This window comes from Sinohyriopsis cumingii, chromosome 12, assembly GCF_028554795.1.
Source record: "Sinohyriopsis cumingii isolate HCF-2022 chromosome 12, ASM2855479v2, whole genome shotgun sequence".
In the NCBI taxonomy this organism is placed as follows: Eukaryota; Metazoa; Mollusca; class Bivalvia; order Unionida; family Unionidae; genus Sinohyriopsis; species Sinohyriopsis cumingii.
The window spans coordinates 15,700,690-15,720,261 of record NC_142972.1 but is presented as its reverse complement, the minus strand read 5'-3'; the positions used below and the strand labels follow the sequence as shown (position 1 = coordinate 15,720,261).

Below are 19,572 nucleotides of genomic sequence, written 5' to 3'. Positions count from 1 at the left end.
AAATTTTTCAGCTTGAGTTCTCTTAAGTCTTTTAGCATGACTTCATCACATTTAACTTTGTTGTCGGGATGATCTCTGTAACAGATATCATGTCTCATCGTGACGGCATACATGCTGTTATAAGGCAAATGACCAGGCAATGATAATTTTCATCCAGTTGTTGTTCTAAGGGGTTCCATGGTCCTGTGTATTTATGCCCTGGTAACGTCCATTCTCTGCCAGGTCTTGAAAGTTTTCCAAACAGTGCATTGATGTCCATGGTGCTACCAAGAATTTGTTGTTTCCAGCAGCACTTACAATTGCCCATGCACATATATATCTCCATGCAAAGGTCTTCACAGCTTGTGTCATCACAGTGTCTGCAATACATTTTGTTTATATATATAGAAATGACACTAAATTAGCAACGGACAACATAGCACCAAAGTTGCCATTGATGGACATAGGCAATGAAGTTACACAAAATGTTGTTTCACACAGCTATCTTTGGGTGTGATTTGTTCAGGAAGCTGATCTTTAGAAAATGCACCCCTGAAATTTCTGATGTTTGGTGCAAATTCATTGTCCACGACAACAGTTTTGCCCTCATAGGCAGCACTGCTGCCTGCAATGTGGTTGCAGGAAGCATTGTTTCTGGCAATAATGCATTTCCAGAAACTACGTTTCAGGAAACACTGTTTCTGGCAATTTAATTGCCCTGGGTTTTTCCAGAAAGGTGAAGTCTGTTCCAGTGATTCTGCTAACAATGGTCTAAGGAATCCTCCTTGTTTGGACAGCTGTGATGCTGACAAATTAAGAACAATTCCTTTTCATGTGGCCACATGTTTAACCACCAAGGTAGCTTGACAATGGGCCAGCATGAGCCTGTTAGGTCCTATTAACATTGATAATTTAAGATTAATTGATGTGGGTCTTTTGTGTGTGGCTGCCTCAGCAATGCTTTTCGTCTGCTATGGTGACAGTGTTAAATCTACTGCCATGTATGACATTGTTTTACTGTATATTATATTAAACAGATGCTATTATTTTTTGTTTCTCTTTTGACAGGTTTATTTTGATAACCTCGATTGGCATAGCTACGGGTGGAATCACCACCTGACGATGTCACATTTCTGGTGGAAGTTTCCGCTAAAGGAAACTCCACTGCCCATCACCACTTTTTGTGTAGCTCCAGTAATGGCCCCTAACAGGGCAAGAATGGATACATATATACTTGGAGCCATTGTTTTCATGAATGGAATGACTGCCTACAAGAGATCCACCAGTTGTGGTTGTAGAACCCTTGGTTGAGGAGCCTGGAACCACTGGTTCCATAACAGCTGTTCCTGGAAAAACTATTTCCCACAGCATCATGTTTACAGCAGCATTGTTGCCTGCACAGGATGGTGTCACACTTAATCTTCTCCAGTTACTTATTAAGCACTGCAGATTTTTTTTATTGTGTGAGTGGTTCTTACTTTTTTGATGTAATATTTGATCAGTCATATTTTGACCACCACATTTTTGACACACCTGCAGGTCACCACTACACACCCACTCCACACCCAAGGTAGGTCACTGCTGTCTCAATAAACTCCACAGCAACATGTTGACATCAGTATTGTTGTCTGCACAGGATTGGGTCATGCTTAATCTTCTCCAGCTACTCGTCAATCACCAATGAGTTATTTTTATATTGCAAGTGGTTCTTATTTGTATGTAGTAATAATTTATTGCTCTTATATGTCGACCACCACATTCCTGACACACCTGCAGGTCACCATGAACACATACTCCACACCCGAGGCAGGGATAAGTCCTAGTCTTCCTTTATGTACAGTAATTTCCGCAACAGGTTTTAACACACTTCTCCATTCTGACCTGAGGCAGCCACTGACACTTATTCAGAGACATTCCATAACAAAATAATTTATCTCTAGTTAGTTGAAAAACAAGCAGTGTGGCTGACAGCCTACATATGAGATTAAAAATTTATCTCTGACCATGCAAAATAACAAGCAGTTAAAGAAATAATGGACAATGTTTCTGGAAACACCAGACAAAGGTTCATCAATGAACACAAGGGCACTGGTCAAACAAGACATAATTATCATGCACCCAAGTAAAACAAAAACATGTACCCTGTACTGTCGGATATAAAACATGCTGTTCCATTGATAAATGTTTGTCATCTCCATATCGGCAGCATCACGAAGAAGATTGTATCATCTTGTTCTATGAACAACTTGTCGCAGAGTACAAATGCATCACACACATCCAAAAAAGTCTGACACCGATGATTCCATTCACTCCACAACAACTGCGACAGCATACAGCAACAAAATGATGCCACATCTACAAAGAGTATTTTAAATCTCACAACTGAAAAAAGTCAGAGATCAATTCCACATCACTGGATGTTATCAAGGGGCTGCTCATACTGACTGTAATCTATGCTTCAAAGATCCCAATTACGTTCTGGTGATAACGCATAATCTATGAGGGTATGATGGACATTTCATTGTCACAGCACTATGTCATCCTTGCTTAAAACAACTTCTCACTGACATCGAAGAAAAATAAAATGCAGCCCCCACAATTTAGAAAAGTACATGTCGTTCGCAATTGGACCTTTCTGATTCATTGACAGTTTTCAGTTCATGTCAGCATGACTGGACAAATTTGTACAACAATGCCTAACCTTTACTCACCTCAATGAAATTAATCCTTGAAACTTAAAAATTACTCAAAAGAAATTTATACTTATGTTGTGGGAACAAGTTGAGAAAAAAAAATTAATTCAGGCTGGGAGACATGAAAGTGAACAAACTTGTGCCCAATCTCATGAGCAAACACAGACACAAACTGCATCATCGTCTGCTCAAACAAGCACTCCAAAATGGACTCGTACTCAGTAAGGTTCATCACGATCTCAAGTTTCAACAATTCCTGTGGATGAAAACCTACACTGACTCTAATATGAAATGATGGGCAAAAGCCACCAAAGACTTTTGAAAAAATGTCTCCAAACTCATGAACAATGAAAAATAAGCAAGAACCTCCATTTACAGGAAAAAGTGAGCCAGAAAGCCAACAACAGCTAAGTAGTACATGTATATATAAATGGGGGCATCACTTCTTTCATGAAGGGAAAGAAGTGAGCCAAAAAACCCATTTATATATATTACTCATACGAATGGCATAAAATGCGAGTCTTTTTAAGGAAACAAGCCAGTGACTTACATTATCTATTGCTGTGACTTTGAACTGAAAGCAGTAGTAGTAATTCTATGCTTAAATAGCAAAACAGCAAAAAAACTGGCCATACAATGCCAACTAAAAGCCAAGTTAAACTGAAACTCAAATATAAAGAATTGCAGAGAAATCCAGAATATAAAGAATTTCAAATAAACATAAATATGGGGTAATACAAAATTAATATCAAAATGTAAAGATGTTAGAATTCTAAAAAGTATACAGAAAATAAATGTAAAGGTAAAAGATGTAATATCACTAAAACATGTGGTCCAATTTATTCTTAATAAATTGCATTCCCTCAGAAAGTCTTAAGATGTTCTCTGGTGGACCATGATCATAAAGATGCTACACTGCAATCACCTAAAAACATAACTGTTATAAGATGGAAATGCTCAACAAGAATGTTTTCTGCAGTCAGTGTATGCACTCAGCTCAAGGTTCAGCCAATGAGAGGTAGGTATCAGTTGTGATGAAATACATAATCGTCACAATACCATCTCATCTCTGTGATTTGCTGTGCAGGAGTGATGTCACTCTCTAAAATGGGTTTGACATTCTGAAGCTTTTCTATGAGATTTTGTTCCACATATTTTGGCAAGTGAGAAGAACATGACAATTTATATAATATATAAGGTCAGTACAGAATCTTCCATTCAGGAATGGGTCACTCTAGGGCAGCTATGCCTTTTATGCACTCTTTCATTACCCTTAATAACAATGTGACAACAGACAGCCCAAAGTAGAGAATGCTTTAACTGATTGCAAGAGGAATCATGCCTCAATAAGATTTGGACAATATTTGGTTCCCAAATTTCAAGCTTTGCAAGGCTTTCATTCTGGCAAAGGAATCTGAATGGGGGAGTGGGTATGTGATGCATTATCTAATCATGACAGATAACTGGTTAAGGCTTGGTTAAAGTATCTTCAGTGGTTCAAAAGTTATAATACAGATAAGGACACAGATCAGAGTTACAATGTTTTTGCTGCAACTTTCATCTTGAGGCAGTGGGCATGGCTAGAGTATCCTGCACAGTCTCTAAACATGATGCATAAATCGACAAAATTTCACTGAAATATCTCCAGTTCATCAAAAATGTTGCTCCTGACAAGATATATTTTCCCTTACCATGATCTTGCTCTTCAGCCAGGGAATGTGGCTATGACATGCAGCCAATCATTCAGTCATGATACAGTGGGACCCGCTATAACACCTTAGTTGGGAGCCATAGAATCCGACCGTGTTATGAACCGAACCGTGTTATATGCAACCAAGTCAGTTAGCTGAAGAAAATGTACCACTCCCCCACAAAAAAAAAATTGGGGGGGGGGGTAATAAATGCAGGCGGTAAAATATGTGCTTCGTCAGCACAGTTGCTATCTTGAATTAATGCAAATTAAATGAGAAATACACCTGTAGTGAAAAGAGAGAAGACATCATATAATAGTTTACTTTATTTAGAGAACCATGAATTGGTACATATACGTGAATACTGTTTATATATAAATGTCTAATGCATAGCATGATCAGAGTATCAATGCAGTGTACTCACCTGCGAACCTCATAATATACATTGAATCCACAATACAAGTGATTACATCGAAAATATGCATACACAGCTTTAAAATATTCATTAATTTTGTAACAGGTCATACTGGTCTGAATTCAGAGAAAAAACATAGCACAATCATGTAATGAATGACGAAGCACATTTACTCTGAAGTACGTTCGAAGTCGGTAAAAGTTAGTTTGCGTTTTAAGCCACCGTTGGCATAAACTTTTTCCCTACAAAAAGTAAACTTTCACAGCACAGTTAAAGTGTTGCAGTCACGTTGGAAAATGCAAAAATCCATCAGATTCCATCACTTTTATTTAAGTTTGGTACTGACTTCCTTTGAAGAAAACTTCTTTGCTGTTATTGAAAGATTGTAGTCGGCTTTCTTTGATGAAGAGTGCATGCGCTTTTGAAGTCGCCGCTAAAGAACAGCTTTGGAGAACCAAACGAATGCCCATTTCTTATTGTGGCGGTAACATCAAATAATTGTACTGCATGATTGAGATGGGGATTTTTTCCATTTGCTGAGTACGTTTTCATAACAGTCGGTGCTTTAAAGGTAATGTTTCCTTTGAAATTTCAGCAAACTGTTTCCACATTTTTAAAAGGAATTCGCCGTCGTTTAGACTATTTTAGTTACTGTCCCTCCATGCCTACTGAATAAACCAATAAATTTTTTTTTTTTTTAACAGTTGTGGTAGCAGCGTGATGCTGCCTTCTACACATGCGTCTGAAAATTAACAAAGGGTCAACGGACGATAGAGACACAGGTGTTCTGACAACATGGATTATTACAGAAGACGTGAGTGTTCTGAAGGATTTAATTCTGAGTGAAAAGAAGAGGAATTTTACTTACCATCCACACACAAATGCCAGTCTTTGTAAATATATTAATTACTAGGGAGCGGCCGAAAATCCGATGAAAGATAGATTACGAGAGAATGCCTCGTCCAGTTGATCTCCGTTACCAGAAATGTCAACAACAAAAAATCAGATATTTCACAACATACAGAACTCATGCTAGATGTCAGGATAAGAGGATTATGATATAACAATGCACTGTTTAGATGGTTTGTCAGTATAGACAAAGAATTTGTTTATGTAACAATAGATAAATTTCAGTGCATTTTATATCTAGTTTGTGGCTTCCTTTCATGGGGCCTCTGAATTTCTGCACTCCAAACCAATGGTTGTATATAAAAGTTTAAACAGCCAATAATGTTGGCAACAAATAAAAAAAGACACATGGTATGTTTTGCAGCCAATAAGGAAAAACAGTCCAAGTTTGCGACATTGGCAAAGACCTACGCGATCCCAGAATAAACTTTTTATGCATTTTTTTTGTTCTTACTTTTAAGAAGAAAGAAAAATACTTTTTCGTTTACAAGAAAAATACATATAAAATTTCAGGAGCCAAGCCACGATCATCTTGCATTTTTTTTATTCATATGCGATCTCTATCCCAAAATGATAAGCAACTTTTTAAGGTTTTTTTTCGTACTTTTTAAGAAATTTTTTTGTGCACAAGAAAAATACATATATAAGAAATTTCGGGAGCCATGCCATGACTGTGTTATATCTGAATTCGCGTAATAATGAAGCGTGTTATAGGGGGGTCACACTGTATATACTTGTACAAAGTTGAAATACAACATCTTCAAGTATACAAATCAATTTACTAACATTTTTCCTTTGCGATCTTGAGGCAGAGGGCCATGCTACATTACACAACACTTATGATCTATACAGGGGAACAATTTCATGGAAAAATCTTTCCAAACAGTTATAAAGTTATGACCTGAAGAAGCAAATGTTAGTGAATGAACAAATGGAGAGATGAACTGCATTTTATTTTTGCTTGTAATAGTTTATCTTTCTAAAGTTTTTCCCATGATTTCCATTTTAAGCATCGCCATATAGCCAGGATTGTGTGGTCATTCCACTGAACCATATCCATATGAAGAAGGACATAATATATAAAGATCATTTTTTTCCCTTTTCATTATAAAGGGAACCACAAAAACACCAATTGTGTAGGAAATGTACTCAGTAACATTATAAAAGTAAAAACTTGCATATTGGTTTCTGAGATACCCAAAACATATTTTCCATCAGCTTAAAGAACTTTATCATGATGTACCACGAGAGAAAATCTATGACTTGTTGAGGGCATGTTTTGTATAAGAAATCTGACATTAAATTTTAGGATTTGATATATTTTACCTTTATCTTTTATTTTATATACACTTTACAGGATTTTAACACCTTACCTTTCTTCTGTAGTACTTAATGTAATGTGTTACTTGGATGGATTTAGTTTCATCAAGACTTCTGTTCAATTCTTTATAATTACATTTCAGGAATTTTAATTTTTATATGGCACCGTATAGCCATTACTGTGCTGACCTGCCATTAAATGCTAATACATTCATGTCTGCAATTGCCACAGTGGTAATACCACTTTTATTGTCACTCTGGCAAAATCAGTTTTTCTTAAGCTGAAAAATTTCAATATCCCATTATCAAATATATAATAAATAAACTTACTATTAGGACTAATCACCATAAAAATGATGTTTAGACTGGATCAATGATACTCAAAAAATAGTAAATTAGAATGGTGTTTACAACCTGAATCCTCATTTTGTTCCTCTTGTTGTCTTTCCTGTGCTGTTCTCCAGATGTTGTCAATCTGTTCAAAGATTAACCAGGAGAAAGGCATCTTGGCATTGAACATTCGACCTTCACATCCTGTTGTCTTGACAAAAACCTCATTCAGCTCTTGTTTTCTACCAGGGGACAGAAGGTCAGAGTACCCTAACTGAATGGCACCTGGGGTGTTTAGAATTTGAAGCCACAACTTGGCTATCCAGTCCCCATCAGAGATATGATCGTCCAAAATGTCCAGATTTTGGTTGGTGTCAATGTGGGCAATAATACCAGCAAGTACTGGGGAGATCTTGGTTTCTAGGTACTGGGTACAAGCTCGTCTAGACAGATTTTGAAAAAAAAAATCAGTTTCATAATTAAAAATATGCCAGACAGTGCATCATTTTTGCAGTATTAGTTATTTAGTCTAAGAAGAAGAATTGAACATTTTGGCAACTTATAATTAAATACTAACAGCACTAATTACTAATACTGGCCATCAAGTATACCTATCATATGCATTCACAACTATCAAAAAACTTGTCATGGACAATGAACAATCCGTAACATTGCCTGTAAAGAAGGCAGGAAGCAGCCCTTTCATTTGTTTATGACAGTATGAAGGAAAGCAAATAATAGATTCTACTAAATCACCATGAAGCTATTGACACAATTCATATACAAATACAAAAGACATAAAGGGAGGCACTTTACTTTGAATACTGTATATAATCATTCTCAAGTCATTTTTACTATGTACTAAGACTACCTGAGCATTCTCACTGAACAGAATGGAGGAATAATGGCTGCTTGCCACACCAATCAAAATCATTAAAAAGTTTGGCCATATTTGTGTCATTGGATTATAAATTTTTATGGGATTTATTTTCATGTTCACATTTGATACTGCTAGATTACCCAATTTTCTCCACTGCTCAAAAAACCACTATATGGTATTAAGCTTGTTAGAGATGTTAGTGTTCATGGAATACACATTAGTTACCACTGCTTCTATGACACAAATTATATTTTGAGAAACGTTTTCATTACACCACAGAAAATAGGTCACAGTTTTGGTCTTTGAAAAAGTTAAATCTGAAATGGCTGCAATAGTTAAAAGGTGTGTGAAATTGAGCATTATTTAGGTATGTAATGCAAGTTCATCCTAAGATGTACCCTCAGTGTAAGTTTGTGGCAAAAGGTATAATTAAAGCTGTTACACAATATTAACCAATTTATATTAAATCCTGGGAAGAGGTCACAATGACCCATTTATGTTGCATAATACACATTTCAAGATGCACACACTGTAAACATGATGTCAAGGTGTTTTGTACTGTAAATAATACTGTCCATGAGGATGAATGAACACATTTTGAAAGCAACTGTGAATAAATTCTGGAAAGACACACCTCTGTGTAAGTTTGTGGCAATAGTTGAAACTGGTACTAATCTTTTAACATGGATACAATACTTCCTAAAAATGATCAGTCATCCAGATTTGGTGTATAACACATGTTCATCTAAATATATGCCTACAGTGCAAGTTTGATGTCAATAGATGAAGCAGTTCTGAGTTAAAGCTGAGCAAGTAGGATGGATGGGAAGGATAAAAATGTATGTACAAAGTGAATTCCACATATTGCTATCTTCTCAAAATGGCAGCAGTCAAGTTCGTAAAATTATATCGTTTTTGTTTATTGCTGTTCTTTAACACTGCACATGTGCGACTATTTCACACACATTTCACACTGTCAGAGCCTTGTATGGACTTTCTACTTGCATATTTATATGAGGTACTGACAAGACATCTTATTGTTGACTTGATTTGTATCTAGACTTGGAATATAGGTGTTCAGTATGGTAATATTTCTTGTATCTTCAGTTCTGTCACAATTTTCATATACCTTCCTTTTGAAGAAACCAAAAGGCCAGTGCCTGTATGTCAAACCCATGATCAAAGCATCACTGTAAAATGTAACCCTGACCTCATGGTGAAAAGGATTAGCTAGCATATTGTAGAATTGTTTTAGCTTCATAATGACTTTCCATAGTGTGAAAAAATCCACGAAGGGGTTATAAAAATATCAGGAAATGATATGAGTCCCTTGAAAGGATTGATATTGAACTGTCTAAAAAGAATACCAAGAATTCAAGTTAAGACCATTTCTATGTTTTTACCACTGAGTGTTGAAACTATCTGATATTCTATAGTGATGTGATTTTCAAATTAGCTGCTATAGCAGCCATAATGAAGGTAACAACAGCACAATTTTATTGTAGGACAAACTAGACACTATTGGATGACTTGTGATGAAAACTCCATGCCAATATGACTATCTGTTCTGGTGAATTATTGACAAGATTTTCAACATATTCATTGTCAAAGCCATATCTGAGGTCAGATCACCACCATTTTCATGTAGGATGAGACATATGTCCTAAGAAGTCTTTTTATTAAAACCATTATGTTGATAGAAACATCAGTTCTAAAAGAGTTGTGATTTGCAAGCTGGTCACAGTGGTGGTCATATTAGATGGCAGATCAACATTATTTTCATTCAGGACCAACAAGACACCATGAGAAGTATTCTTTTGAAAACACCATGTTGATATGACACTCCATTTAATAGGTGATGTAGTAACAAGAAATCTTCACAATGGCTGCCATGGTGGCCATATCTGAGATCAGACTGGCACCATATTCATTCTGGACCAGTTAGATATAATAATTACTTTTCTTGTGAAAACCCATGTGAATATGACTTCATTTAGCAGAAGTAGCAGTGACAAAATTTTCAATATTGTTGCCATAGTGACTATACCAGGTGTCAGATCAGCAAAACTTTCATTGTTGGTACCAAGCAGAAATCATAATAAGTCTTCTGGTGCAAACTAATGTCAGTATGCCTTTCCATCTATGAGAAGCAGCAATAACATTTTCAAGAATTTATATGTGGTTGTCATGGAATCACTATTGGACACCTAAATCTGATTTGCACACAAGTATGTTAGGACACCTATGCACCATTTACATGGAAGAATGTTTCAACAGCCACAGTAAACATTAGCCATTATGAGCTGGTTTTCCTAATGCCACCTTCAGGGAAACCCTGCATTACAAACTGAGGTAAATGACCATTATGTCACATTATGTGGTTGCTATTTCTGATATAGTTGTAATAGGTCTTTTTTACATGGGAGATGACAAAACTAATTTTAATGATGTAATACTCATTTGTTGCTATTGCATAGCTGCTACTTTTCCTGATGGAAAATATTCTAACTTGTGACAAGAATTCATTCTCCAAATATTGTGAACCAGAAGATTCCAGAACACTGGACTGCCCCTGGACACCCCACATACAGGCTGCCCATGTGCACTGTCCTTTATTCTTTTTCAAGGATTCATCCTAACTTAGTGTGACATCAGTGCAGGGTAAGAGGAGAGAATCTGGCAATACAATTGCAAGGGTACACCAACCAGAAACCAGTCTTGATTTGTCCACCAAATCTTATGATGGTGGAAATCCTAAAATCAGATTATACAGAGGGTCCCCAAAGATATATGCCAGCTTGAATTTCATCAGCATCCAAAGTGGGTTGTTTAGTTGGCTAGGAAGGAGTAGGAACCTTATAGTTAGAAGCAGCTGCCAAGGGTTGCAACAGATGGGTGGTGATGGTGGTTGACAGATTGCACCCTACCTTGTTCTGCAAAGTCCTGACCCATATTAAACCTTTTTGAGAGAGCTCCTTAACTGTAACTGAGCGAGTCACCAGAACCTGAAGGATTGGGTCAAATGTCTCTGGGCAAGAGGGGATACAGGACTGTAGAGAAGGGATGCCACAAAGATCTGTTTTGTATCAAACTCAAGCACATAAAGGTCAGAAAGAACATGTTTATCCCACTATCTCTGCTGAGAGGCAGGACTAAGTGACCCAATGTTTTTCTTTTTATAGAAGACTTGTGGGGGGGGGGAGAAACTTGAACTGTTAACTCCTCCTTAATATTTTTACAAATTATGTAAGGCTGGACAAAGTTTTAAAAGAATATCTACCTAGCTAGAAGAATGCATAAATGAATTTGAACAGTACTGCCCAGCAAAGAGTGAATACAAATGCAAAGCCATACACAACATGTATGAAACAAATGCTAATAACTCTCAAGACAACCTAAATTGAGAGAGAAAAACTCATTATGGTGTATAATCCAAATGTTTATAAAGATAATGCACAAAAAAGAAAAATACTGAAGACAAACCTTCAATGACATTAAAAAAGGTAGACATTACCAGGGATGGTCCTGGCTTTTAAAAAGCTGTCGCCAAAAAATTTGCCAACCTCAATATTTTGTCGCCAATTTTCAAAAAGTGTCACCAGAACAAGTAGTGTACATTTTTTCAAGTGTTAATTTAGTCTATTAATGTAACAGGCAATGAAAATTACAAAAGATGGGTTAGTTAATACTCTAATTACAACAAGCATTAACAAAATGTTACAAAGTGTTACATAGGATCCGTCGCGATTTTAGGGCTGCCCACTTGTTGAATGTAGTTTCAAAGTCTAATTTTTCACATCTTAACATGCTGATTCTCATTAAATTCTCGAGAGATGAGATGCAGAGTTTATTTCTGATGTCAGTTTTTATGAGGTTCATCTTACTGAATCCACGTTCACAGTCTACAGTGCTGACATGTGACACCAGTAGTCTCTCAGCAGCCCCCCCCCCACCCCCCTTATGGCTAGCCTCACAAAGCTTATAGTGAATTGCTTCCTAAATCCCAAGAATGATCACTGAATGCTGTATAAATTTTCTCGACAAGCAAAATAGGATCTCCATTCCCACGAATGAAACTTACATGAGTCAACACCTGGCAATATTGGACCGTAAATATAAGCATAAATTCACACCCAATTTAGGGATTCTTTCACTCCTGTATTTTGAGAAATAAATAATTATTATTAATTATGCAAAACTGTTTTCTTTTGGTGCTATTTCTTGTTGCGGAGTTTAAGTCTCTGCAGCGGTAACACGGATTGATGGCAAAAGGAAAAGATCAATGAGTAAAATGCTGTACTGGCGACAGATATAATTGTGATTGAGATTTTTTCCATTTGCTTTGTATTTATACACAGTAGTCGGTACTTCAAAGTTTACCAGTTTTCTGTGAAGGTTCAGCAAAACTATTGTATTGGTATATGTAAAAAAAAAACAAAAAACAGAAGGATTAGCCATTCAATTAATTGTATCTGTTCTATTCCCGTCTTCAGAAGTCAGTCAGTTGTAGGTATAGTTCGGTAGCATGACTGACTGTATCACAGCATACAGTACTCAGCCCAGATGTCAGCATAAGCAGATTATGATGTAACAATGCACTGTAAAGATGGGGTTGTCAATACGAACAAAGGATCGTTTGTGTAACAGGTTGATTCCAATGCATTGCTTAGTCAAGTTTGTGGCTTCCTTTCATTCTCCCTTTTAATTTATCCAGTCCAAATCCATGATTGTATGTACAAATTAAATAACCAAAAAGTCTGTCGCCAAATAAATCGCCAGATGGGATATTTTTGTTGCCAATAAAGAAAAAAAATCGCAATTTGCGACACTGGCGAAGCCCAGGACGATCCCTGCATTACAGCCATGTGACTGGAAAAAGAATGGAGAGAAGTATGTATGTACAACATGTCTATTGGGACTGTCCCAGAGGCAATCTAGTGTTCTGAAATATTCTGGTTCACCCAAATGGAAGGACAAATTCTTGTCATATTGTTGCAGAGTTTTCCACCCAGAAAAATACCAGCTATATAATAGCAACAGATATGGCATTACTAATATTAAATTGCTATTTAAATTAACTGGGACGGATTCTCAACTCTAAACATGTTCAGAACTTTCTTGAGTTTGGATAATTAGAATTATGACTATGAAGGCTTCATTAAGTAAGATCTAGGTTCCAATATTAATATAGGCAACAATGAGTTTGATAACTTATTAGAGTCAGATGAATTAGTGATAAAGACATAGACAATGAACTGGTAGATTCAGAGGCAGTACAAGGTCAGCATGATGGATGATCACACAGGTTCACTGACTTAATATTGAATGTTCAGCATATAAAAATTATTCTGTAAAAAAAATTATACAGCTACAAAGGTTAGATTTTACAATTAACCCTATTTATAGATACCATATATGTACAAAAAATGTAAAATGGTTAAAATTTATGTTGAATACAACATATGCTTAAAACACTGCAATAAGTTTCATAGCCAGGCCTTTTGCATTTATATAACGTGTTCTATTTGTATCACATTGCACAGTGTAGCTTGGACACATGTATACTGACAGCCCTCACAGCAACAGAGGCTATGTGTTAAAGGGTTAACAGACTAATGGATATCCAAGGATGGACAACTGGCTATCTCTTAAGTGCTTTCCTTAGAGCTAAAATCTTGAACCAAAACCATAAGGCAAATTTTTTATGAATATCACCTTGACCCTAGGCTTAAAGGGGCATATGTAAATCTGCAAAATGAATGGTCTTAGGTTCACATTGATTCATTCCAAGTACGAAGAAAATCCATCAAGGGGTTAGTAAATATAAGCAAACAAAAAGACTAAGTAACCAAAACCTTAATGCAAATTTTCTATGATCTTGACTCAGAGGTCATAAGGGTGATCAAGCTTGTCATCAAATGAATTGTCTTAGCTTCACAATAAATCAAGACATATTGCAAAGAATGCAGAGCATCAATCAAGGAGTTTAAAAGAAATATATGCAAATCAAAAAGGAACAGAAAATCTCAACTGTTGCAGTTTCCACCAGTAAAGTTACTGCTATGTCTTGCTCCCATTAATGTGGGCTCAGTAACAGCATAAAGCAGAGTTTACACTTTTCCAAACTCTTTTTCAAACTTAGGCACACTCTCAATCTAATAAAAGATGAACCTGTCTGGAAGGCTGCTAATGATAACAAAGCGTTCCTGCAAAAAAATATCCACTTTTCACACAATATCATCATTATAAACTGACCTGTTTCAGACTTTCCATATGTTAATGTTGGAAATATTAAATATGATATCATATTAGAAGATGGTGTTACACCAAGAAATCACAAAAATTTAATGTGTAATGTTAGCTTTATGGATTTTTACTGCTTTCCTGCTGGACAAATTCTGCACCTCTTTTCTTATCAATTTTCACTGCAAATCTCCTCAAAATATATATCTTGTTGTAGTTGTTGTTGATGTAAGGATTAACGCTATTATTCAGCACAAGACAGGCTATACATGGTGGCTAGTATAACTGGTGGAAGAAGAACCCTATAAAACCCTGGGAAGAACCACCGACCCACGAGAAGCTACTGGCAAGCTTTGCTCACATGCCAACTGTAGCCATGCCTGAGACTCGAACCCATGCAGACAAAAGTGAGATGGCAGTGATCCGGAACAGTGAGCACTTTAGACCACTTGGCCACTATGGGCCCCAAAAAAATATATATTTAATGAACAATTCTTAGTTTCTATGGCAGCTCCATTAAAAACTCTTTTCAACTTGAATTTTTGCTTTAGATGTGCTTATAACTACACCATAATTTCTACTTTAAATTCACTGAAAGATGCCATTTTCCACTCAAAATAATTTTTTCACATAAGAAGTAGAAATACTGGATACTGACCTTCTTTACATGATGACTATCTTAAATTTTGTAGATGAGACGTCAGAGATAGAAAAACAAAAAATTTAAGTTAAATAATGTGTTATATATTGTATTGGTATACCTGAAGGTGCCAGCCTTATTAATGTTTTCAGGTTTAGCAGCTTCATTAGACAACCACTTTTCTGCTCTGTCAGCCTTTTTCTCTTTCTCTTTTAAAAGGACAGCAATTTGGCAGCTCAGCCCATTGAGGAATGTGGATAAACCTGTAAAAACAAAGTAAAAGACCATCAGAGTACAACATTATTGCCAACCTGTACAGGAATTGTGACCAGTATCATTTGATGAACACCATACTACTGCTTTTTTATCCTAGGTGCTTAGTGATTAGTTTGTTTCTTTATAATAAAGGTTTCATTTATCAAGATGCATCTCTTCACCAACATGACTTTTTTATTATGTGCGTGTGACAGAATAGAGATGTATACAATCACCTAGTTTTTATATGATTCTAGCATCAACAGTTAAAGTAAAATTTAATTAAAATGTGAGATATAGGCCATAGTGATCTACTTTTGTTGTAGTGCATCACCTCACCAAGTTTTGATGATCTAGACATAACAGTATGTATACAACACTACAAGCCAAATGCAAAAATGTTAACACAAACCTGTAATCTGTAAGACACAGCAAACTTCTTTTAAATCTGTAGTAGTAACAGCAATAAACACATTCATCTAATTTGATGACTATATGAGTAACAGAACTTGCATAATAACTTTGAACACAAAATCAAAGCTATTGATGCATGAAATGTGGGTCACATTAACCTACTTTGTGATGGGGCTGTCATACTAACCATGATGCATCCCTTTCACAAGTTCTATGATTCAATGTATACCAAGACCGTTCCTATCTCTAGTTTTGTACTTTGCAAAGTGCATAATATTTTGGAAATAAAATAATTTCCCTGAATATTCTCACTGGTAATCCTTTTCTGTTTTGTTTTTCTTCAAACTGGTTTGGTTTGGTTTGGTGGGTTTAATGCCATTTTTTCAACACACAATAACCTATACATGGCAGCCAGTATATCTGGTGGAGGAAGAACCTATGAAAGTCCTAGGAAAAGAACAATTGATTCATGGGAAGCTACTGCCAAGCTTTCCCACATACCCATGTTGGCTGAGCTAAGGTTCAAACTCATGCAGACTAAGCAATCTATAAAGGCTAGTATGGTATCTTAAACTACTCAGCCTCTCAGGACTACTTTTTTAAAAAAATTCCCTGTACATCATAGATATTGTTAAAAGAATTTTTAATTCTCCTTATTTTGTAAATTGGGTTGGAGCATAATGGTTTGTCTTGCCACATATTGTGCATCTCTCTAAAGAGTCCTAGCTTTTCCTGGTCATTTTTCATTTCATGGACTAATCAGAAGTAAATTGGAATAAAAACTATTCAATAACATTCTAGATTTTCTTAGATTATTGTATAATCAATTTGAAGCACTTTCATAAGCTATTATTATCAACTCAAGCAAAATGAACTGTCTATATTTTATCAACAGCTAGAGTTACCATAGTGTACAATGGACTAGTTCAAATTCACTTCTCAAGCACAGGAGAGCAGCCATTTCTATCAGCTGTCTTCTTAAGACAGTGTGTTGTTTCCCTAATACCGCATATAAAGAAACTTCGATTACACAGAACTGCAGCATAGGTTTGCTTCATTCTCTCCACCGTGCTTGCTGAAAATGCACATCAGCTTAACCATTTACTTGTCACTCTTTAAAGAACTGTGCAAGAGATATTCTGAATAATGGGTGCAAAAACCTATTTGATTAAGTGCTAAATGCAACACTTATATAAATGTAATGAACACTGTTCAAAGCAGAAGTTTGAATTCACATATACCAGAGAAATGGATGTTCTACCTCGGCAATACGCAATAAAGAGCAGCCAAGATTGATTCAATGGAACATAATCCTTTGATTAGCTTGATTATTGATATGGGCATAAACACCTCTTATACCCCTCACCCCAGTGTAAGGTGTAAAGCCACCAAGTGTGAGAGGTTGGCACCGAGATCAATTCAAAAGGTTTGAGTGGGCCAATCAAATATAGTCAACTAGAGGGCTTTCAGAATGGGGGCCTGGTGTAAAATTTAGGTGGGAACAGGCGTCATTTGCATAGGAAAACTTCACTAAGATTTTCAGTGTGCTGAGGATTCTGGAGAAGTAATGATGCATGCATCTGAGTTAAATCACAGTGTTATAGGAAAGGGAAACTATGGTGTAAGTGTATTCAAAAGAACGGCCACTCCAAGATTTGTGGCGACTTGTCAAGTAAAAGGGAATTGGAATTTTAAAGCTTCGAAAAGGCTTCTAGGGTGCACGCATGAGGTGGCACAATAACAGAAAAAGGAGGAATAAGTCAAGAATGGAAGAAAGGAGGAAGGAAAGAAGGAAGTAGGAAGAAGCAGAAGGAATTAGGAAGGAGGAGGAAGGAGTAAGACATGGAAATGGAAGAAAGAAAGGAGGATGCAAGAAGAAGAAAGACTGAAGCAGATGAGTAGCAGAGACATCACAAAGAATAGTGACTCTCTCACAAGCAGTTCATGAATTTCCAAAAAAAAGGAATTAATTAATTTGTTCAATGGGAATTAGATTAACCAGATCAATTACTGAATCAAATGTATTGAGCAGAAATTTAAATCTTTATGTCGAATATATTTATTAATTTGATTCTTTACATCTTTTTTTATATATAAAATTTGTATTTACTGAAGCTTGAATTGTTATATTATTTAGATTGTCAGCTTTACTGATTGGGTGCTCAAAATTTGTTAATGCACAGCTTCTGCAGTATTATTTATGATACTGCAGCTAAATTGTGCCAATAAGCCTATAAAATGTGAAATGTAGATGACAGTGCCCTTCCTTTGTTGTAAGAGTATAGTTAAATAGATGTTTTTATATTTGAGGACATCAATGCTGGTGGTAGTATAAGAGAATAGCATTCCTCTGCTTTAGAGAGGTAAACTAAAGAATACAGACTGAATAATATTGCTCATCTTATATAATTGCACCCAACCTTTAATTGTTGAATAAATATAGCAGGTGTTCCATCGAGTCCTGTGTCTCATTTATGAATGGCATTATGATGATGCTTGGCAAACACCTAGAATCTAAGCACATCTGCGTACAAAATTTTGTTTCATAGTAATATTATACCAAAGTTTCAGTTAAATACAGCAGCCGATTTGGAAGAAGTACGAATTATAGCAAGCATTTCTCAAAGATACTGAAGCTTTACTGCAGGAATGAATTTGGAGGAATTCACAAGCCCTTTTATCACCTCTTTTGATCTTAATTGATTTGCTAAGTACTGAAACCATATAAATATAAAACTTTCAGTACCAAATTTAGAACAGAACAGAACAGAAGAGAGTTTATTCAGTACTTTAGGCCTCTGGCCCATGTGTGTGTGTGTGTGTTTTGGATTTTTAACACAGCTGTAACAATTTTTCAGCCATATTGTTATTATGTCTGCAGTGTGGCAGTTTATAGTAATGTCTAAGCACTGCAGCTGGGGCATCATGCCTCAGACATGGAGCATGATGTCCCACCCAGTCACATTATTCTGACACCAATCCTAACACTAACCTCTTAATGCTGAGCACCTAGTGAGACAGCTGTTAGTACCAGTTGTATAAGTCTTTTGTATAATGACTCATGTGGGGTTTGAACCCACAACCTCCTGCATCTGAGGCAGATGCTCTAACCACTAGGCCACTGGAGTGGTCGTCTCCAGCCCATAATATATAACATAATAAAACAGAATACATCACAAAGTATGCCTTAAGCAGTATAGTAAAATACATTATTTTAGGTGCTGATAAACTCATCAGCCGATGTACCTCATGTTTCACAAAAATCTACTATGTCAAAAAGCACACAATAACAGGAATATTCAAATCTATACTTAAACTGTTAGGACCTTCATATTCCAGCACAAGAAAGAAATGCATCTCCTATACGAATCATTGTCATTATTTTCATTATAGTGGCCTTGACCTTCCACATTGGGTACATTAGCTCCATCCATACTCATCTTCTACACTTGACATTTTCTTTACAACATTATAAGGTTTGCAAACTCTTTGATCTCTTTCAATTTTAGTGTGTCCTCCTCATTTAATCATTAAATTATGTTTAGAATATCAAAAAGATGCAAATGCTTTTCTGAAAATGAAAGGTAGATCTAATGTTTAATATTTCTTTTTCCAATAAGAACTTGTGCTGACTATAATAAACACATATTGCAGAATTTCCTATTTTACCTAACTATATCTGTAATGAGGAATGAAATAGACACTGTCTGATATAGCTAGAAAACTGTCACCCATTTCTTGTGCTAGCCATGCATAATAAAAAGCATGAGAGAATAAGACATTTTTAATTTTACTGGCCCATG

General features: G+C 36.0%; 1 protein-coding gene across 1 annotated transcript in view; it reads right to left on the bottom strand.

Moving 5' to 3' along the window:
* The window catches only part of LOC149786029 (E3 ubiquitin-protein ligase rnf213-alpha-like), a 598,535-nt gene that overhangs the window by 156,532 nt on the left and 422,431 nt on the right, over window positions 1-19,572 (bottom strand). The window contains exons 61-62 of the mRNA XM_089976317.1: window positions 15,222-15,363; window positions 7,422-7,780 (exon numbers count right to left, since the gene is read on the bottom strand). Coding sequence (XP_089832443.1) covers window positions 7,422-7,780; window positions 15,222-15,363 — 501 coding nt within the window. The remainder of the gene's footprint in view (window positions 1-7,421; window positions 7,781-15,221; window positions 15,364-19,572) is intronic.